The sequence below is a fragment of the Leptonotus elevatus genome, chromosome 19 (assembly GCF_054856555.1).
Source record: "Leptonotus elevatus isolate MCC_2025b chromosome 19, RoL_Lele_1.0, whole genome shotgun sequence".
NCBI classification, from domain to species: domain Eukaryota; kingdom Metazoa; phylum Chordata; class Actinopteri; order Syngnathiformes; family Syngnathidae; genus Leptonotus; species Leptonotus elevatus.
The window spans coordinates 1013482-1035656 of record NC_141257.1 but is presented as its reverse complement, the minus strand read 5'-3'; the positions used below and the strand labels follow the sequence as shown (position 1 = coordinate 1035656).

The window sequence follows — 22175 nt, the reverse complement described above, 5'->3', positions numbered from 1 at the left end:
CGCTCTTGTCGACAAAATGTCCTGCGCTTACAAAACGGACAGTTGTTGTTGTTTTTTTTTTAAAGATTCCTTTGAACCCTGAGCCCACAGGCGTCGGTCGACAACAGGTCGGCCATCTTGAACAAGGGCAAAGCATTCCGACCGTGGGCGGCGCACTCGCGATCAAGAAACGTTTTGTTGTCCATTTATATCCGAGACAGACGCACAGAAACGCTTTTGTCCGTTCCCGCCAAGGCGTGAACCTCGCACCGAACCCCCGCCAAACGGGCGTCAGATATCTTTTTGTGGTGTTCACGCCTCGTCTCATTGCTGTTTACTAGTTTTAACGTGACGTGACGCTTTAGATTTGAATTTTTGGGGGATGCAAGGGCATATTTGAATGTTTTCGGAAAACAAGATAAAACCCAATTATTTTTATTGATTTTTATAAGTTCAAAGACGCTTGCGTGATTATTAACAATATGAGGCTAACGTTGTGCTTCCTCACACAGCAGCAAAATCGTATAAACATGGACGTTGCATTCCGATAAATGCTCCGACACGTTGACCCCCTCTGCGCGAGTTCACGCATTCTTACAGGGACTGTAAATGCTTCCGATTTTTTTTTTCAATTTGCCCGTTCGTGAGCTTGAGACCGCGGCTAAATAAAGCGGCTATAATTACCGGACCGGTCTGTGCATACGTTCAAAAAAAACAAGGCAGCGGAAACCTCGCTTGATCTTACAACTTAGAAGTCTCAAAAAATGACAGTAGGGAACAAAAACAAGAACAGCTACTGCACTTTCTGTTTAAATGATAGTTTCGCTATAAATGACAACAAATCGGTAGTAGTTCATAATAACTGCGGGTTTTATAGCATAATGAGCTCCGACTGTTTTCATTCTTGCGCAGCCACTTGTTGCTAGGCAGACTTGCTCGTGTCAAAGTATTAAATACATTCATGCCAGGGTTGAATAATTGCTTTGTATTTTTTGACATCATCTGCCTTTTGACAAACTGCGCCAAGGCGCACTTTTAGGCGCATTTCCGACGCCAATTGACTTTGAAGCTCGACTGTAATTCGTCCCAAACACACTTTGGACCGGAGGGCATCTCTTAGTTTAATGAGAGGATTTTCACTTTTTATAGTCCCGCGTCTGTTGACACCTGATTGCACTTAGCATTTAGCGGTCGTTAGCGCAGCTCCCAAAACGAGTTGTGTTGGCCTCCTTGTTTTGTTATCCGAATTGAAAACACAAAGGCGGCATGCCCAGCTGAGCTCTGGCGGTCTTTGCTCGTTTGCCAGTGCTAATTTCATCCAGGAGGTGCTTGATGTGACATCGGTCCAAACAAAAAACTGAAAACGAGACGGCCGGGAATAGGCGGCAAAAGGATCTTAGGCTTGGATCTGGATGACATCGGGGTTTAATGTTGCGCATGTGTGCAGCAAACAGCTTGCGAGCACACGTTTTTGGTGTCTTGGAGGATTATTCCATCGTTGATCTTGATAGGGTGAGCCAGGACCACCATCAAGTTACTCTCTCATATTTATTACATTCTGACTGATGATGAGCCAAAACATAATTTCGTGCTTGCATAATTGAAGAGGACAAAACATCATGTATGTTATTTTTGGTGGCAAACGTTGAAATCAAGTGAATCCTGTCCAGCCAACCTCCTCCTCTCTGGCAGATATCAAAGAGGAGCACATGTGGTCCTGCTGAAGGAGTTTTAGGAGGGGGGGGGGGGGGGGGGTAATTGGGGGTCGGAGGACCAGGTGGAGGCAGAAGGAAGTTCAGGACTGTGAGAAGGCGCTAAACCGGTCTGAGATGGGAGAAGAGAAGGCGAAGCAGAGTGTGGAGAAGAAATCCGAGAGGAGGAGGAGGAGGAGGAGGAGAGTTTGGGGATGTCTGTTAGGGGGAGGAGGAGCTGAACAGTGAAAGTGGAGCAGCAGGAGAAAATCAGCATGTCAAAGCTCGCTGACGTCATCGTGGACTTTTAACGCTCGGAACTCGCTGGGTCTGCGCGGAGATGTGACGGTTGGGCGGAGGACGCGGCACGCACATGTGGAACTCTGCATGAAGCAGCATGAGGAGCACTTGAACCCCAGTTTTGGAGTGGATGCGCGTGAGGCGCCTCGCCAGGGATGAGTTGGCTCCTCTTGTGGATTCTAACTGCAGTCGGGATTCAAAAGGTACAGTTGAGGATTCTAGAGTTTCTAACACCGCAATCGTCTAATTGAATCCGTAGAAGTGCATTCGTTTGGTTAACGTAACCGTATGAGTTTGTTTCCATCGTGCACGTTTTCAGTATTGAGTCCACTTTGGCGACCCCATGTGGATGTCGGGGGTCACTGCATCTCTGATGTACGGAAGAGGATTAGGGCCAGTGAAGAGAAGGAAAAAATGGTTGGCAGAATTCTGACTTTAATTCTCCGGTTAAAGTCAAAATTCTGACTTTAAAGTCAGAAATCTGAGATTACTTTTTTATTTTTATTTTTATTTTTTTTAATATTAAAAAAAAAAAAAAAAAATCTGAGATTAACGATTTTCACTTTAAAGTCCAAATTCTGAGAATGAAGTGAGAATCCTGCCAAGCCTATTTTTTTTCCACTTCACTAACCCTAATCGTCTTCTGTATTGAACTTTATCTTTAAAAACCAACTTCTGTTCGTACCAAACTTCTTCTTTGGAAAGTGTTGTATTTCTAAATCCGCATTTTTCGCGACCTGCTGTCCGTCAGGCGTCTTCCCAGAATTCCACTGCCATGCCGCCGGCGGTCACGTCGCCGTCCGCCGAGCCCTTCAACATCACGCGGTACTGCCGGTGGCCTTGCGAGTGTCCCGCCGGGCCCCCCGCCTGCCCGCCGGGCGTCAGCCTCATGATGGACGGCTGCGACTGCTGCAGGGCGTGCGCCCAGCAGGTGGGCGGGGTGTGCAACGAGAGGGACACCTGCGACCACCACAAGGGGCTGTACTGCGACTACAGCTCGGACAAGCCGAGGTACGAAAAGGGCTTGTGTGCATGTAAGTGTCCGCCCCCGCCACGGGTCTGCGTAGACCCGCCGTCTTCCGGGTCGTGGTCATCCGCAAAAGTTGAATGGAGCCAATTGGACTGAATCCGAAAGACTTCTTCAGTTGGAAGTTTCGGGTGTGAAGTCGTCCTGTTGATGGTTCGGGTCCACTGTGGCTTGTTGTTGTTTTTGGTTGGGTGCGGACCGTTGCGCACGTCGCTGCCGGTTGAATAGAAGCGCCTGCGGTCGAAGCCAAACTCCGTGCAAGGGTTCTTCGACTTCTGCAACCGGATGGAATGAACACACCGTTTTGAATCTGGACACGCGAGGGTTTACTTCCTCAAACCGGAGGTCCTCTCTGTGACCCGCAGGGGGCGTAAAACTGGGGCGGCCCACCCCCCAAAAGTGAGAACTGAAGAAGCCTTTTGGCTTCAAGAGGAGACCAGTTGACTCCATTCAACGTATTAGGATGACCATAACCTTGGATGATGTGCAAGAAGTCATGTTTCCATATGTGCCCCCCCCCCCCCCTCATAAAAAAACCAACCTCCCCCCCCCACCCACCCGTTAGACATGGTGGGCACCGGCTGCGAGCACGACGGCGTCATCTACCGCAACGGGCAGAGCTTCCAGCCGAGCTGCAAGTACCAATGCGTGTGCGTCAACGGCGCCATCGGCTGCGTGCCGCTCTGCACCCGGTCCAGGCCGCCGCGCGTCTGGTGCCAGAACCCGCGCCGCGTCAAGGTGCCAGGACAGTGCTGCGAGGAGTGGATCTGCGACCAGACCAGGAGGGGGCGCAAGACGGCGCCCAGGCACGCCGTGGACGGTAAGACGGTTTCGGGACAGGGGACGGCGCGGCGACCGCTTTTTTCCGTTTTTCTGCAAGAGTAACGCGAGCGTGTGTGCGTGCGTGCGTCAGCGCCCCCTGCTGGGCTGAGCGGTTGGCACGAGAACTGCGTGAGCCAGACCACGTCGTGGAGTCCCTGCTCCAAGACCTGCGGACGCGGACTCTCCCTGCGCGTCTCCAACGCCAACCGGCGCTGCGAGCTGGTTAAGGAGTCGCGGCTGTGCAACCTGCGGCCGTGCCACGTCGACATCAAAGAGCACATCAAGGTGCAAATGTGGCGACAGCTCCAGCACTGCCTCTTGCGCTTCCTTATGTCCTTCTTTGCCTTCCTTTCTTCCTTCCTTCCTTTTCTCATTTCATACTATCTTTTTTTCTTCCTTCCATTGCTGCAGGAAAGCTTTTCTCTTTTCCTTCCTTTTATCCTTCCTTCTTTACTTCCTTCCTTCTTTTCTTTATTCCTTCATCCTTCCTTCCCTCATTTCATGTCCATCCTTCTTTTCTTCCTTCTATCCTTGCTTAGTATCTTTTTCTTTCTTTCTTTCTTTCTTTCTTCCTTTCTTCCTTCCTTCCTTTCTTTCTTTCTTTCTTTCTTTCTTCCTTTCTTCCTTTCTTCCTTGCTTCCTTTGCCTCCTTCCTTTCTTCCCTCATTTCATGTCATCTTTTTTCTTCCTTCCATTGTTGCTTCCTTCCTTATTCCTTCCTTCATCTTTTCTCTTTTCCTTCCTTTTATCCTTCCTTCCTTTGCTTCCTTCCTTTCTTCCCTCATTTCATGTCATCTTTTTTCTTCCTTCTATCCTTGCTTAGTAACTTTCTTTTTCTTTCTTTCTTTCTTCCTTTCTTCCTTCCTTTCTTCCTTTCTTTCTTTCTTTCTTTCTTCCTTGCTTCCTTTCTTCCTTTCTTCCTTGCTTCCCTCATTTCATGTCATCTTTTTTCTTCCTTCCATTGTTGCTTCCTTGCATCCCTCCCTCCCTTCCATTCCTTTCATCCTTCCTTCTTTACTTCCTTCCTTATTTTCTTTATTCCTTCATCCTTCCTTCCCTCATTTCATGTCCATCCTTCTTTTCTTCCTTCTATCCTTGCTTAGTAACTTTTTCTTTTTCTTTCTTTCTTTCTTTCTTTCTTTCTTCCTTTCTTCCTTTCTTCCTTGCTTCCTTTGCCTCCTTCCTTTCTTCCCTCATTTCATGTCATCTTTTTTCTTCCTTCCATTGTTGCTTCCTTGCATCCCTCCCTCCCTTCCATTCCTTTCACCCTTTCTTCTTTACTTCCTTCCTTCTTTTCTTTATTCCTTCATCCTTCCTTCCCTCATTTCATGTCCATCCTTCTTTTCTTCCTTCTATCCTTGCTTAGTAACTTTCTTTCTTTCTTTCTTTCTTTCTTTCTTTCTTTCTTTCTTTCTTTCGTTCTTTCTTTCTTTCTTTCTTTCTTTCTTTCTTTCTTTCTTTCTTTCTTTCTTTATTTCTTCCTTTCTTTATTTCTTCCTTTCTTTATTTCTTCCTTTCTTTATTTCTTCCTTTCTTTCTTTCTTTCTTCCTTTCTTTCTTTCTTCCTTCCTTCCTTTCTTCCTTTCTTTCTTCCTTTCTTTCTTTCTTCCTTTCTTCCTTGCTTCCTTTGCTTCCTTCCTTTCTTCCCTCATTTCATGTCCATCCTTCTTTTCTTCCTTCTATCCTTGCTTAGTAACTTTCTTTTTCTTTCTTTCTTTCTTCCTTTCTTTCTTTCTTTATTTCTTCCTTTCTTCCTTTCTTCCTTTCTTCCTTGCTTCCTTGCTTCCTTTGCTTCCTTCCTTTCTTCCCTCATTTCATGTCCATCCTTCTTTTCTTCCTTCTATCCTTGCTTAGTAACTTTCTTTTTCTTTCTTTCTTTCTTTCTTTTTCTTTCTTTCTTTCTTTCTTTATTTCTTCCTTTCTTCCTTTCTTTCTTTCTTTCTTTCTTCCTTTCTTTCCCTCGCCCTCGCATTGCTCCTCGCTGTTGTTATCACTCCAATGAGTTTGCCGTCATGTGCTTGTTGTTCCTGGTGACGTTCAGGCGGGCAAGAAGTGCTTGAACGTGTACCGCGAGGAGCGCGCGTCCAACATGAGCATCTCGGGCTGCACCAGCACCAGGCAGTACCGGCCCAAGTACTGCGGCGCGTGCACGGACGAGCGCTGCTGCATCCCGTACAAGTCCAAGACGGTGGACGTGGACTTCGTGTGCCCGGACGGCTCGGCCCTCTCGTGGAAGATGATGTGGGTGCAGGCCTGCTTCTGCAACCTCAGCTGCAAGAACCCCAACGACATCTTCGCCGAGCTGGAGAACTACTACGGATACCCCGAGGTCGTGAACTGACAAGGCCACGCCCCTTTTCAAAACATTTCACTCTCTCCTCCATATTTGCTGGTTTGAGATTTGTAACTCTTCTTTTCTTCCCGATTGGAAAAATGTGTAAATAATGAAGCGATGAGTTTCCACACGGCAATTTCAAAAAAGAGACTTCAATGTAAATGTCAAGTTGTTTTTTTAAACCCCGAATCCAACAAGGGGGGGAAAAATAAACACTTCATATTTATAATAAATGCTTTTCTGGCTATTTAATTTAGTTATTTTTCATTTCTTAAACCTTTTTATGACTTGAAAAAACAAAAACAAATATATAGTAGACCAAAATACACTTTTTTTTCCCTTCTTTTTTTGATTGACTGGGGGCGTGGTATTGTTTATTAGTAAGTGCACTCACCTGTGTGTGTTTGTGTTTGGCCTTGAACCTGTTGGTGGGAAGCTTTCTATTAACCTTTAACATCGTCAAAGAAAAACTTAGGAGGTCCCTTGAACAGCAAATTGGGTAAGTGCTTGTTTTTTTCTCCTTTGCTGCAGATCTGATGCAATTAACCAAACACAAGCCAAATACATACTTTTTTATTTTTTACCCCTTAAAACATTCTTACAAATGCAGCAAAACACAAGGAAAAAATGAAACTGAGATCAGATGAGTTCTAAGTTATCGTTTTTTTTAATGTCATTTTTTTCTTAATAAATACAAACTGTTATGCCGCTCGAACGCCAGCATCTTTACAAAGCTGTCAATAAGCTCCTACAAAAGCAAGCATTTGCCAACGCAGTGCAAGTCAGAGACAGGAGAGCGCGTCGGCTAACTTCTACATCATCATCGTTATTAACAGAAGCATTAATGACAAGAATCGAAACTTTTACGCCTCACGCGTACAAAGTGAACAACTGCATGGCGCCACTTTGTTCCACTGTGCTTGATTGTATAGTAAAAAAAATTGTATCAAAACAGTTCGTTTTGTCTGCCGGCATTGTTAATAAAGCTTTTCGATTTAGTGGTTTTGATTTTAAAAACACAGAAGTATGTCCCTTAATGTTGTTTGTTTTTCCTTCTTATAAATGTTTAACAAACGGGAATAAAGTTCAGGATTTGCAAAAATGCGTTAAAGTTGATAATGTGAGAAAGCCGTCGGTAAAGTAAAAATAAAAACGAGACAAATCTTGACGCACAAGCTTCGTTCGCGCTCTGTCACCCCCTAGTGGCGCCCCTACGTACTACATCATCTCCAGACTCAACAGCACTGCTTCAACCCTCGTAATAGTTTTAAAAATCTTTTTTTTTTTTTTAAAGTTGCCTTTAGGCATGATGTGGTCTACAAGGGCAGCAAGTGCGGAGGGAGGGGCAGTGCCCCTTTATGCCCAGAAGATGGCGGTGTGGGGGGTGCATGAGACTCTTTTTTTTTGCTTGTTTTTTTTAAAAGCATGGCTCAATTTTGCCCGTGAGGTTGGAATAATAAAGTGAAATATTATGCACCACAAATTCTGCCTGGCAATGGAGATTTTGCCAAGGAGGTAAATGTGGCATTGCCCCCTCACCAGAATCCTTTTCATGCCCCAAAAATTCCATCCATGGGGCAAGTGTCGCATTGCCCCACCACCGTGTGAAAAACATGTACGTCGAATATATGTGAAAAAGTTGACCGTATGGTACTAAAAAAATAACAGGTAGAGACAAATCATGATGCACAACAAGCTTCCTCTGCGCTCTGTCGCCCCCTAGCGATGCCCCTACACACTCCATCACCGGTCCAACCCTCCTAATTCAGATTTATTTTTTTTACCAGAAAACATGAAAATGTTGCAACAAACAAACAAAAAAAAGAGTTAAACGAGATTTTTTTGTTTTTTTGTTTTGCCGATTTAACAGGACACTTCGGGGGCCTTGAGCATGCCCTGGTCCACGGCGGGGGCGGGGTCGGGGGCGGGGGCGTGGCCTCGCTGCTGGTCGGCCGTGTGCGAGCGCGAGCGCGGGCCCTCGTTGGTGTGCGAGCGCGAGCGGTTGCCCTCGTGGGTGTGCGAGCGTGAGCGCGAACCCTCGAAGGACGTCACGCTGGAACCCGAGGCTGTGCGCGAGCGCACCAGGCGGGTCATGCTGGCCGACGGCACTGCGGACAAGACGAGAAACCACGTGGACATGTGATTGACATTTTGGTACAGGTTTGGCGTCATGAGCTGGGGTCCAAAATGGACTCTCATGTTCTGACTATTGGTCAAGATTGCATTTGGGGCAAGTTTGGCACTGCCCCACTTGCTATTAGCAGAGTTTACTGACCTTTTTTTTTTTTATTCTAAAAATTTCCAGGCAATGCTAATATAGAGTAAATGGATGTTGCATTGTGAAGCAAGCGCTAACCCCTAATTTGGCCACAAGGAGGCAGTAGTGTATTACAAAAGAACAATGTGGACTTACTGTAGCCCATTCCCTGAATGAAGTACTTGAACGCCTCTGTCAACTTGCCCGGCTGCAAAAGAGAGAAAAATGCTAAACAATTATTCACGTGATTTATTTGAACACTTGCATATAGATCGGAAAATATGGTCTGCATCATTTTCATTTCAGATTGATATAAGAGTTTGACAAGAGCTGTTTCATAATAATTGATGAAAATCGAATGTCACAAAAACTAAAAAAATTGCACTTATAACATTTTATACAGTTAAAAATGTTTTTATTTCTAAAAGCTCTAAAAGGCTTTTTGACATAAATGTATTTATGATTATTTCTTACTTTTCCATGCCAAAATATTCATGTGACTTAACGTTGAAATACCCCACATCGCCTTCCAGGGGGCGCTAGAGCACAACTATGCCTTTGTATTTATTTCACGTAATTGCCCATTTGTAAATCCATCGATGAACGTATGATGTCATACATACCTGGTCAATCTGGGGCATGCCCCCGCAGTCGGCCATCTGAATGAGAATGAAAGATGAGATGATTACAATATTGATTCGTCATCAATTGAAAGCAGGTGAGACACAAAAGAATCAGGAAAAACAACAACAGCAAAAGTCATGAAAGAGGCGACGTTGTTTTCTCCACATCAGCTTTGGCCGCCACGCACGCACGCACGGCGGCCTGTCGGGCGAGCCAGAGGTCGCCGCAAGTAGGTCAGACGCGGCAGATTGAGCACAGCCGCCGGTTAATGTGTCACCAGGTGAACACACACAAAAAGCGCCGGCATTTCCGTGACGACGGCTCGCACCTTGAGCAGGGTCGCTTTTGTGGGGTCCAGTTTGGTGTTGCACTCCACCTGCACCGACGGCAACACACCCAAATTAGAGACAAATTCAAACCAGGCTTTTAAGGCAGGTTTAGGGTTTCAAAAGAGGTCTCGGGTTCCAGAATTGGTTGCTCAAGCCCCGGGAGAAGGTTTCCAATTCAAGTTTATGACAAAAGTAGGGCTAAGTATTGTATTAGGGTTTTAGTCCCGGGTTATGACTTTCAAAAATGGGGATTCAAGCGTGGGTTAGGGTTTCAAAACAGGGTTCGGGTTTAAGACCATTTTAGGGTTTTCAAAGTTGGGCTGGAAACTCGGGTTAGAATCAGTCATTTGTCGCGCTTTCCTCACCACAGCATCCACAGCAGGCGAGCTGTCCCCGACCACCAGAAGGGAAGGACACCTGGGTTCAAAGGTCACACATGAGCAGGGCGCGGAGATCAAACGATGCACAAACGCGACCGGCGCCAACTGACTTGAGGGTTCGGACGTTGCTTCCCGGGACCGGCCTCTCGATCTCCAGGTCCCGCCGACTTCAAAAACAAACAAACAAACAAACCAACGTAAGCAAAATCCAAGCCTGTCAATTCCCAGTTGCCTCCAAAGGCCCCGCGACCTTTCACCTTTCGTAGGCCTTGATGAAGAGCTGCAGGTTGAACTGGTTCATGTCCTTCATCACGTGGTGGCGGTACTGGGCCACCATGTCCTGGTTGTGGTGGATCTCCTCCTGCGGGATTAGCGGTTAGCGGCCGTTAGCATGCGCCGGCCGTTAGCATGCGCAGGGCTAGCAAAGGCGCGCGTCGCGCTCACCTTTCCAAAGAGGTGGCTGATGACCAGGTCGGGCAAAGCGTGGGTCAAGCCGCTGATCTGAGATCAGATTGAGATTCTTCTTTAAAAGCACAGCCGTCATTGAATATTCATATTTTGGTGCTTTTTGTACTGAAATGATCTTTTCCTGACCTTGTGCGCAGCCCAGTCCATCCAGCCCTCGGCACACGGGTTGATGTTGATGAGCAGCAGACCTTCCACCATTTTCGGGTAATCCAGCTAACACAAACGTCATTTCAATGACGCCGGATTACGTTCGCCCGCACGACACTTTGTAGAATCTGCATTTTAGTTTTCGGAACATTTTCTCAAACGATTGCCCGCAAATGTGCCGGTGAGGATTTTTGTGTTGCACTCGCAACCCCACCGGTTGAGCCAATAATAGCAATTCTGCCTGGCAACAAGTGACCAGGCCAAACAATCATGACCATGTTTTTATTTTATTTTTATTTTTTTATGATTTACATCATGTGCAGTTATTATATATAAGTATTATTTTTGTGTGAAAAATTAACACGTGTTCAATGTTGGAACATTCCAGAGACGTTTGTTGCCAAAATCAGCAAAAATGTTAGCAAATGATTAAGCCTGAACGAGGAAGAGGCGTGCGTGCGTGCGCGCGTGTGTGTGTGCGCGCGTGCGTGTGTGTGCGCGCGTGTGTGTGTGTGTGTGGTTGGTTTACAGCGAATCTGGTCAGCATGAAGGCGCCGGCTCCCATCCCTAATCCAATAACGGACTTCAGCCTGCAACGCACACACACAAGCTGTTAGGACAAGTCACAAGAACAATCTGGCACCCCGACTCGGCCCGATGCGGCTCGGCGGCCATTTCATGAACGAACGTTTCAACGCACCCGAAATGCTTCAGTACCAGCGGGAGCGTCTCGGAAAGCTCGTCCATCGACGGGTACTCGTAGCTGGGCCAGAGAAATAGTGTTGTTTGAAAGAAAAAAAAACATCAAATTGTCAAATTTTTAACAGAAATGTCATTTTAAATGTATTTTTATTTATTTATTTAGTCTTTTTAAAAATATATGCATATAAAAAAAATTACAATATATATTAAATATAATTTAAAATATATGTGCAGCTTTAATAATAGCATGTTAACAAAATAATAATTTATGGCATAAAATACAAATGTTCTATAAATTTTGCCTAGCGACAAGTGACCAGGTCGAATTTTTCCAAGCATGTTTTATAATTATTCGCATGTACGATTTGTTGTTGTTGTTTAACTTTGATTTGTTGACTTGATTTTTAGCATTAGCGTTCACAAAACTACTTTTTTTTTACAAATTAAGTGAATTTAAAATATAATGAAAGAAAATGTATATTTTATGCAGCAACAAAAAAAAACAATACAATCTAAAAATAGAAAAAAGAAAGACATAGAATAGAAATGTTACAAATACAGAATTTTGTTATGTCATAATACAAATTCAACTTATACAACATAATATGAATATTTGGAAAAATGAAACTAAAATATAAAAAACATTCTCATATACTTTTATATAAACTTCAGTAATTAAAAATATATATTAAAAAAAAACTATAAAATATGATAAATATCACCATAACATTTGTATTAATGATGATTTTTTAAAAACAATGAAAATAATTATTAGATTTGTACGAGATTGCGCGTCCACTTGTCCAAACCAGTACTCGGCAAACGAGGTCGCCTTAAGCACATCTCGCAGCCATGTCAAAGGTCACCGCCGTGCGCGTGCGCGTGCGCGTGTGCGTGTGCCTTTTGCTCACCCAGTGGAGAAGGTGTTGGCGCCCTCGTGCTGTCCGAGCGCGTCCACGTGACACACGGCGAAGTGGTGCAGGATCTCCACCATGTCCTCGTGCTGGAACAGCGAGTCCCAGCACGTCTTGTCTGCCCACAACACGTCAGAATGAGGACGAGGAAGATGAGGAAGATGAGCAAGAGACGGCGTTCAGGTGTGCCTTACGGTTGAGCCCGATGTCGTGGAAGGTCAGGATGACGGGCCGCTCGCCTTTGGGGACCCCCCGCATGGTGCAGTGGAGTCGCCCGAAAGGGGTCTCCACATCGTGCTCCTGCCAAAACGACGCCAAAGCACTACTTTTAATCTTTAGACGCCATGCAAGCCGCTGCCTTCAAAATAACCCAATATGCCATTTTAAGGGTGCGTAATGTTAAAAAATAATCGACATCAAGTGAAAACAAGACAAATATTTTGAACAAGAATCCAAAATATTATAATTGAATTAAATTGTAAAAATAGTTAAAAAAATGAATGTAATTATTTATTAGTTGGCTAAATTAATTTTATAATAATTGTGAAACGTGAAAATTTTATTTCTTAGCAAATTTAAGCATTTAAAAAAGGAACTAATAATCTGTCATGGAAAATAAAAGTATCATTGTTGGTGTGTGTACATTTTGAACACTCACTATGATATATTTTTAGAATAATTGAATAGGTTTTCATTTCAAATTAAATTTAGTGTATTTATTTTACTTAAAACACATGAATCCATTACAAATATTGATTTGAAACACAATCGAAAAAATAAAATAAATTCCTTTTAAAGTATAAATAAAAATTCAAACATGAACTAATGTGGACATTACAAACCTAATTAAAAAAAATGTTGAGCAAAAATCTAATTTTGTGATATAAAACAAATTCGACTAAATTGTTTTACAAATCGCAAATGCACGTAACAAATAACCAACAATAATTATTCATCAAAACGTTGTGGTTTTCCAAACCGGTTTGTTGTAACGGCGCCGCAACTGCTAACATTCCATTTGGTCAAATCAACGAAAATTGCCGCCGGCGGACTCACGGCAACTTCCACGTCGGTCACTATCATCTCCACGTCGGAATCGTCCAGAACCATTTTGGCGGGAAACTCCAGATCGGGGTGAACGCTGAAGGTCCGAAGCGCCAACGCGGGCGTCTCCAGGCTTTTATAACGCTAAGCTGTAAGCCCCCGCTGAGCTCCCGTGGTGCTTTCGGACCCGGTCAAAACAAGCTCGTTCCAGATGGAGAGATCCCTAAATTGGATTGCCGCGACCAGGCCACGCCTTCGCCGTTATTCACTCACACACTCGTGGAAGGCTTCGCAAAATGGCCGACAAAATACAGATGGCGTGTGTTTTTCTGTGTTGGGCTACGAGATTATGAAATGTTGCCGCCCGTCTGACATGTTTTAGGAATGTTGTTAAAATATACAAAAGGTGACACTGGCATTGCAAAAAAACAGGCGCAGAAGTACCGCAGGGCTCTGTTCTTCGACCACACCTATTTATAATGCATTAGCAATTTGTTTACATAAGCAATACGAAATATATAATACACATTTTTAAAAATATATTTTTTTAATATTACACTGAATGCATATTTGAATGTTATTTTTTTCACTGCTTATTGACTTTTTCTTTTCTTTTTTTACACGATTCCGTTACTTACTTTTACACGATCCCCGCTTATTTATTCATTTATTTATTTTTACGTGATTTCCTTTCAGTATGTATTGCGAGTGCCAATGCGGGGATTTAAAAATTCAATATAAACTGTCAAAAATACTCCTCCGTTGTGATTCGTAGAAACCCGCACATATTTGCAAGTTTATTTCTTTAAACCTGATTACTGCTTATTTCTGTGTGTGTGTGTTTTTTTTACACAACAGTCCCCGTTGCTCTTATTTTTACGTGGTCCCCATTGGCTGATTTATTTATTTATTTATATGTGATCCCTTCTTACAACGTATTTTAAGAGTGTCAATTCATGGATTTAAAAGTTAAACATATGAAGTCGAAAACCAGCACCTTTTTGTGCTTCTTGTTGATTTCCCACTTTTGTTTTTGTTTTGACACCTTCGTCCTCCGAGACAGAGGGACGAGGATGATGAGCCGTTTAGCGAGACGTAAACACACCCGCCGTCACCTGCGACCACGCCCACACGAGCGCACGTGCACACGAGCACGTAGGCCGCCGCGCCCCGCCGTGCGCCGCCGCGCCGCGCGCGTTGTAATCCTGCCCAGCGTGCGCGCGTTTGACAAACAAGTTGTTGTGTTAGTCTGTAATCGTCTCTGATGAAATCGATCGGCCTCAAAGCACTAAAAAAAGAAAAAGAAAAGTCTGCGCTTTTTGAGTTTTAAAAAGCACACGATGGAGCAGATGACGTGCACAGGAAGTTCAACCCAAATTCCGATTGAGATTTTTAGATGACGCCACGAAAGAAAACATTTGAATCCATTCTTCGGACTGCAGGAGCAGACGGAGCTAATTAGCCGGCTAACGAGATGGCCGCGAAGACGCGGCCGAGACGGTTAGCGGGCCGCGTACTCGTCCTGCCGCTCGACGGCGCTCGCCGGGGGTCAAACAAACTGGGTCATGTGACAAAGGTCACTGGCTCAGATAAGATTTACCAATGGGCTGGCTAATAAGTGCTAGCGTAGCTTGATAGCGAGCTAATGAATGTCCAGTGCGTGTGCTAGCGTACCTTGATAGCGAGCTGCTGCACCGCCTCCCTCAGGCCCTGCCAGACACACAAACACACGCAACACAAACACGCACGCATGAGATAAATAACATTATGCATCCCAGCAACGCGATTAGCATGCGGCTAATCGAATATCCCGAGGGGCAGCTGTCCCGCTTGGAGAATCGCGGCGCATCGTAGCGATCCACGCAAATGGTTCTGCTACACACGCCGCAACGTTATATTAGCATGCTACGGGACATTAGCATTAGATTTCTTTTCATTTATGCGGTTAGCAAATCTTGTGTAGTATTTTTTTTTATTCAGATTTTCATATCGTTATTAGAGCGTGAGTGATGTTTAACTTTATTTTGTGTGTAAATTTTGTTTTTATTGATATTTTTCTATGCCAATGACTTGAATTTATACTTTCCTGTATCATTAAAATATATATATTTGTTTAGCTTTTTCTCATTTTTAGATTTATATACATTTTACATTTGTTACTTTTCAAAATATTTCTACTGTTTTAATTTTTAGATTATTTGTCAATATACAGTTTCTATATTTTCCATATATTTGAGATTTTCTTGTTCTCTTTTTACAAATGTGTTTTAAATGACTAATATTATTTTCCCTCTATACTTTATAGATGTTTTGATTACATAAGTTTTACGTTGATGTATTTTCAGGTTATACATTTTTAAAATTGTATTAACCTGTAATATTCTTTATTTTACCTTCATGTATATTTAGATATTTTACACTTTCAAATATCTTTAAATGTTTTTCAAATATATTTCTGAATTTTTCCGATATCATGTCGCATATTTAGATTGTATTTTTTCCCCTCTACAATTCTATTTTCCCACGTTACGTGTGTTTTCATTTTTCTTCCAATTTTTGTCTGTTCGATTATTTCCTCAGCGGTTTTTGTCCCAAATCCGTCGTCAGCAATCGTTGCAACATGGCTGCCGCCGGTGTGTTCGTACGCACGGGCAGTTCCCTGTCGACCAGCAGAGGTTTGGCTTCAACAACGTGGATGTCGTCCATGTCAAACGGGCTGCGCGACCTGTTGGGAGCACAAAACCGTTGGCGTTCATGCGTCGTCATCCAAACGTGACTTTCGCGACCTCAATCCGTTTCTCAGCCGCCAACCCGGTTCTTCGGGTGCGTCTGCGGCGTTCACAAGCCTTTGGCGGCGTAGGAAAAACAAGACTTTATTGACACCGCAAGAAAGAAAAGCACTCTGCGTGCCGCCGCCTTCTTTTTCTTTTGTACACACGCGGAATGAAACTTAACGCCGCCGCCCAACGCTGCCTGATGAGAAAATGCGCCGCAAAGCATTGTGGGCCATTTTTTTCTTTTGACTATCGCTCAACGTGTCCCGTCAGGCCGGCCGTGCCCGCATGCTTCTGTCACGACGTGGAAGAAGGCAGAAGCTGACAAAGTACAGACGCGTGCCTTTTAAAAAAGAAAAACTCAGTTTGACCTTTGACCTTGATAAAAGTTAACAAGTACAGACTTTGAAATGTCAAATGAATGTTGACTGTCAATTATATGCACTTCCTCTTACTTTTTTTTTGGTCCTGGGGGGGGGGGAGGTCATATTCGGAGAATTTTTTTTTTGCAACTTTATAAAGTGGCAAACGTGCGAGTTTTTGTCTCTCTAAAATATTGCCCCCCCCCCCCCACCCTCTAAAAAATAATATTCATATGTTGGCTTTGATGCTAGCAAAATGTGTTCCGATAAGTTTGCTAACATTGTGACCGAATTGCCAAGAAAATTGCTAAATGAGCAACAACTGGGAAAAAAACAAAAACAAAATGCAGATGTCACTTTGTTTTGTGAATTTCATTTGTTTTATGTTCCAAACATAAAATAAACTGAAATGTTTGTCGAACCGGGTCATTTTTTTTCTCTCCAGATGAGATGACAGGCAATTTTTCAGTGTCACAAACATTTTTTTCTGCCATTTACACCAGCAACATAACAACTTTCTACTACTAACATTTCTCTTTGTTTCGGCCTGGCGTGGACAATCGCAGTCCTGGCTGCAGGTTTGAGAGCGTTTACATATTGTGTGTTTCCAAAGGCTTTGAAAAGTACTTTTTATTGCTCATCGCGTCGATAGAAGTGATGATGCGGACGACTTTTGCACGCAAATGCCACATGAGCACATTAACGCGCGCGTTCGCAGTTCACGACGACTTGTCAAGCTGACGCCGCGAGACGTCTTGCGCAGGAAGCGTCAAATACTTTCTCACACACACGAACGCACGGTCGGGCCCGCGAGACCGGAACGATCCGGATCGCACAATGGCCACGAGGAGCGTCGGACAACACGCCCCCCCCCCCTTTTTTTTTTTTTTTTTTTTTTTTTTGGTGGGTGGGCTGCACTGCGGAACCTTTGTTGGAGGACAAGGAGGAGAAGGAGACAAGATCCAAAAGAAAATAGACAAAAGAGAAGAAAAAAAGAAGACAAGAACCAGAAAAAAAGACAAGAAAAAGAAAACAAAGGAGAAGAAAATGAGATGAGAAGAAGACAAGAAGGCGAGGCAGCCATGTTGATCTTTTCCACGAGCTAAAATGTTAACGTGACGTCAGCAACTTTTTTTTCGATGATGTCACAGTCGCTATACTTTGCGTTAATGTTAGCGACTTGAAGTCTGTACGACAATCGAAATGTGCTAATATGGACACATTTGTATATGCTGGATATCGATTTTGGCTACTTGTATCGATAATTTGTTAGCAATGTTAGCGACTTGCGTAGACCCTTAGCGACTTGTGTTGTTAGCAACTTAGCGACATGTTGTGTGTACAAGTACAACGTCAGCCACTTGATGTCTTCGTGTGATGTGATGTGGACAATATTGTGATCATTTTAGAGATGCTGCTCGTATCGGCCGTTAGCAAAGTGAACTCATTTTTGTGTCGACGTTATAGCGACTTGTCGTATTGGGATGTTAGCGACTTGTCACGATGTTAGCGACTTGTCACGGTGTTAGCGACTTGTCACGATGTTAGCGAGTTGTCACGATGTTAGCGACTTGTCACGATGTTAGCGACTTGTCACGATGTTAGCTCCATGACATCGCTACTACGTTAGCAATAAATTGTTCCATAAACAACGTTAGCTACTTGACATGTTGATGACTTGTTTCGACAATATTTGAAATGTGTATACAATATAGTTACTTGTGTCGATGTTAGCTAATTGTGTTGACGTTAGCTACTTGTTGTATCAGGAATGTCAGCTATTTTGTTGTTAGCGACTTGATGATTCCTGAAAATGTTAACAACTGCCTTTTATCCTCACAACTTCCAGTGTTGTTGTTGTCCCGTGACTAGCATATGTGCAGTCATAATAATAAATTATAAATTAGTTAATAAACAATAAACCTGCGAGTTGAAATGTTGTTCGTTTGTTTCACATGCTAAAATGCTTCCATGCAGGAAATTCACCTTTTGGCTTTGCGGTCCAAAACTTCCCATGTGCTCCGACGCCGCATAACCGTCTCGTACCAAGCACAACAAGTGTGAACTTTGACACCTTACATTCTTACCGGGGTCGTCTAATGTTACGAGGACGGTGGCGAGCGTTAAGGGGCTGTTTTGCATGTTGAAACAAATGCTAATGTGGAAAACAGACTACGATCTTCACGGCGCAAAACTTCCTGCCCCGCTTATCGCCGCGTGAGCAGCACATGAGCCGCCAAATCCAACACGCTGGTGTGAATTTTGACAACTTATTTTCCCTTTCTCACAGGGGTGCTCTTATGTCACTGGGACGGGGGTTTGAAGGGGGGCGAGGGAACGCGGTCGGCGGTCGGCAGTTTTGCCGTCTGTAGCAACCAACTGGCGTCAAACCCGTTCCTCTCCGCGCATGTCCTGACTGCTCTGCTCTCTTCTGCTTTTTTTTTGTTTTGTTTTTTAGGCGAAAGAAGTGCTGGCACAAGTCGGGCTTGTTATGCAATTGAGAGAGGAAATGAAGGCGGGGGAGTGAGAGGGGGATGGGGGTCACGATGGTCCTGGAAATCTCCTGCCTTGCATTGGAAGAAGACGAATTGTGCTGAAATAAATGACGACGGCACTTGAAATTAGCATGAAAAACCATGTTTGCAACTCGCTATATACGTGATGCTAGCTGATGATTTTAGCCACTTGTTGCTTTCACAAAGTTGGCTGTGGATGTTAGCAACCCGATGCAGTCGCAATGTTAGCAAATGATTCATGTCAGCTGACCAGGTTAGCGAGTTGTTTTTTTCTACTGCCTCCGATGTGAGTGGCTTGTGTGTCAGTTAGCTGATGATGTTAGCGACTTGTTTTCACAACGTGTTATATGCCATGCTAACTGAAGATGTTGCCAATTGTTATATTAGCAAATGTTATATTATGCAATGCTAACAACTTGTCAGCTAACAATGATGGCAACTTTTTGGCTACGTGTCGCATGGCTGTTAGCATGTTAGCGATGTTAGCTGTTGTATAGACAATGTTAGCAACTGGTAATGCTGATGTTTGCTGCTTTTTATCTAAACAATTTGAGAAGATTTTTCACGACTTGTCCGGTTGACAACTTGTATGCGACTTTTTTTGCAGACAATTTTTGGCACTAGTGTAGCGGTTAGCTACTTGTATACGCTATAGTAACAATTTTAGCTACTTGCGTTGACGTTGTATTGGGATTTGAGCTAATTGTCGTATAAACGATGCTAGCGACTTATTTTATAGGCAATTTTGTGTTGACTATGTTAGTTATTGTTTGTGTCAACAATATTAGCTTAACTTTTTGTCTCTCCTCAATGCAAATACTCTCTTAAATCCAAAGTCTGCGTCCAATCTGCAGCAACAATGATTGCTTCCCTAATCTTTTCTGACAAACTCACTTAATCTGTCAAATCCCTCGCTGGTCAAATATCAACAGGGCCGAGCAAGCAAGCTAAACTAAGCTAAGCCGACGCAGACCTACATTTGAACTGAAAGACCGGAGAGGGGGTCTTGTGTGCCGTACGGTCATCAAAGTGGGCGAGGGTGCGTTCGAGAGCCGTCATTTGGAATAGCTTCACACAAAAACTGGAGGATCGAAAGGATGGTTACCAGGTCCAAAACAAAACAAAAAGGTGGGATCCTGAACGTAGCACTAGAATGAGTTCCTCAACCCCCCCCCCCCCCCCCCAAAAAAAGATGCCCTGAACGCAGCAGTGCAAGGATGGGTTACCAGGGCCAAAAGGAGGACACGCGAGTAAGCAAGTCACCAAGAACGCAAAAATAAAACGTTTCTCCAGTTCTTTGTAATTGACATTTATGGATAAAATTTAATTTAAGAGCATAACAACCCCCCCCCCGCCCCGCCCCCCAAAAAAGCAAAGCAGGCTTGTGACTGAAGTAATGAATATAAAAAATACAAGCAATTATTTAAATAAAAAAAAGTAATCCAACACACTTGTGGCCGTATAAATAAACACCGTTTTTAATAAAAACAAAATACTTCTTTTTTTTTTACCCAATGCATTTTTTCCACTTTTCCAATTGTACCTTGACCGTAAACGAAACATCGACTTTTCCATTAGTTTTTGAAACAAGCATTTTTTTTCTTTCTTTACTTTTTTTCTGCAGATTGTACGAAGAAAAAAAAACGTACTTGTGCAACCCCCCCCCCCCCCATCGCCGAACAAAAAAACAAACACGTCCAGACACGTCGTGACCTGCAAATCCACATGCGCACACACCTCTTCCTCCTCTTCCTCTTCCTCCCCCTCGCGTGCTCGCGAATTAAAAAAATAAATATAAATAAAAACTCTTTCAAGTGTTTAAAAGTCCAACTTACCTTCAGATTTCAAAATGTCCCGAAGGAGGAAAAAAAAAAAGTCCAGCCCAAAAAAGTATTTCAAAAGATTTGAAAGTGTTGCGTTCAGTGACGGCAGCAGTTTTGTTTACAACGTGTAGAAGGAGGTATGAGGGAATTTTATAAAGCCTGGGGAGGGAGGAGATGAGGGTTACGAAGGGGGGGGGGGGGGGGGGGGGTTGCAAACTCGGCCCACTTTCCCGGATTGGGCAACATCTGCCGCGGGGTGTGATCGCGCAACCGAGTGCAACTTTGCAGCAGCGACAAAAACAACGCCAATTCAATTCCTTTAAAAAACAAAAAACGAATCAAAAGTGCATCTTTCAACTCTGAAAGACGCAGCCGGGGTGCGCAGGGACAAGCCTGTGTCGGCGCGGTCCAAAATCAGCAGGCGTGCAGCTGTCCGTGACGCCCTCAAACGGCGCAGCAGCAAAATCGTGGCAAGGTGGATGATGGGACGTTCAATGACCCGCTTGGGAGGTAGTAAAACGCAGCTCCCGCTTGACTGGGCTTCGCCTTGATGAACTCGGTTCAACTTTTGTTCTCGTTTGCTTAGTCATCACTTTATTTGTCGTGTTTATGTGTATAATTACTAGGTTGAATATTTTATGGAGATTTTCTTTTCATGACAAATTTTCCCAGAAATGTTTTTTTAAAAAAAAAATCCACATTTGTCCGTCTTTTCACCAGAAACATAAAGAAAATGTATTTTTGTTGTTGTTTGCTGAGATACTCGCGTTGCAGTACTTAGCCGTCCCACACTGTTGTGCATCTTTAAGATTTTGGACACAATTCACTTTTGTGGAAGTCAAATGAAAAGCGAGGATGTCCACATTTTCAAATCGTGATTATTGCTTTTCATCGGCGTGAATATTGGCACGAGATTTCATGCCAGCCCGAAGAAATTCAAGCCTCTCCAAGGAACAACATTCGGAGACGGTTGCTTTTCAAATCTCCATCTGTGTTGTTGCTTTTGGCTGTTTTTCGAACTGATCACGTGTTTTTTTGAGAAGTGCAATTTTTTTTAAAACGTGTACTAACAATATTCTCGGCCCAACATCGAGGAAAATTTCCTGAAAATTGCTGAGAATGCGGGCCTCGCCCCTCGCACCCTCCCGCGAGCTCGACCTGCCGACATCTGCTAAGTTCCTCTCGTGTCCAAATCGACAGCGCTGTTTTTTTGGGGCGTTTCCTCTGTGGGTTGCCAGATGTTCGGATGACGAGGCGAACCCGGGGAGATTAATACGGAACAAAGGAGGCCCGTCCTTGGGCCCCGTCCTCGTCCCCGGTCCTGATCGGTGACGCTTTCCTTTGACTCGGGGTTGAGTTTCGTAAGCGCTGCTTGTGATTCCACCGCCGCGCGTCTGCCTTTCACGCCTCCTCGTGGAATTTTCCACACCTGCCGACGACTGACTGACTGACTGTGTGTTGTGTGTTGTGTGTTGTGTGCGTGTGTGTTGCGTGTGCGTGTGCGGCCCCGACCGAGGCATAATAGGCGCACTGTTGCCTTGTAACGCGAGGCCCTCAATGGGAACACAATGGCCTCATTGGAGGACGCCAATCAACAAAAAGAACGGCATTTCTTTTTCCTTTTTTCTTTTTCCTTTTTTCTTTTTTCTTGGTCTTATATAAAATGTGCCGTCCAGTTTGT

The 22175-nt window shown here is 43.9% G+C and overlaps 2 protein-coding genes across 3 annotated transcripts; one reads left to right on the top strand and one right to left on the bottom strand.

The window, feature by feature from the left end:
• The first annotated feature begins 1793 nt into the window (after nt 1-1793).
• On the top strand, nt 1794-6387 carry ccn4a (cellular communication network factor 4a). The gene is made up of 5 exons (XM_086061934.1): nt 1794-2173; nt 2722-3004; nt 3563-3817; nt 3911-4104; nt 5861-6387. Exons 1-5 carry the CDS (start codon nt 2126-2128, stop codon nt 6158-6160), a joined length of 1080 nt encoding a protein of 359 aa, XP_085918060.1. The 5' UTR covers nt 1794-2125; the 3' UTR covers nt 6161-6387.
• Nucleotides 6388-6798: 411 nt separating this feature from the next.
• ndrg1a (N-myc downstream regulated 1a) lies at nt 6799-20667 on the bottom strand. 2 transcript variants are annotated; one of them, XM_086061932.1, is made up of 16 exons: nt 20507-20667; nt 15669-15744; nt 14694-14729; nt 12170-12275; nt 11973-12093; nt 11060-11122; nt 10889-10949; nt 10339-10425; nt 10189-10245; nt 10002-10105; nt 9855-9911; nt 9730-9781; nt 9364-9411; nt 9035-9070; nt 8568-8619; nt 6799-8262 (listed from the first exon to the last, which is right to left on the bottom strand). In XM_086061932.1, exons 2-16 carry the CDS (start codon nt 15723-15725, stop codon nt 8018-8020), a joined length of 1182 nt encoding a protein of 393 aa, XP_085918058.1. In that variant the 5' UTR covers nt 15726-15744; nt 20507-20667; the 3' UTR covers nt 6799-8017. The 2 variants fall into 2 exon arrangements, with proteins under 2 accessions (XP_085918058.1, XP_085918059.1); XM_086061933.1 differs by lacking the exons at nt 14694-14729; nt 15669-15744; nt 20507-20667 and adding an exon at nt 13032-13752.
• Nucleotides 20668-22175: the final 1508 nt, after the last annotated feature.

Excerpts from the sequence above, each read along its gene's own strand:
- ndrg1a (XM_086061932.1), bottom strand. The coding sequence starts at position 15,725 with ATGGACGACATCCACGTTGTTGAAGCCAAACCTCTGCTGGTCGACAGG. Across the intron at positions 12,094-12,169 it reads CCACGACATCGGGCTCAACC|ACAAGACGTGCTGGGACTCG; the intron begins GTAAGGCACACC and ends TGTTGTGGGCAG. Across the intron at positions 10,950-11,059 it reads CTGGTACTGAAGCATTTCGG|GCTGAAGTCCGTTATTGGAT; the intron begins GTGCGTTGAAAC and ends TGTGCGTTGCAG.
- ccn4a (XM_086061934.1), top strand. The coding sequence starts at position 2,126 with ATGAGTTGGCTCCTCTTGTGGATTCTAACTGCAGTCGGGATTCAAAAG. Across the intron at positions 2,174-2,721 it reads CTGCAGTCGGGATTCAAAAG|GCGTCTTCCCAGAATTCCAC; the intron begins GTACAGTTGAGG and ends GCTGTCCGTCAG. Across the intron at positions 4,105-5,860 it reads ACATCAAAGAGCACATCAAG|GCGGGCAAGAAGTGCTTGAA; the intron begins GTGCAAATGTGG and ends GGTGACGTTCAG.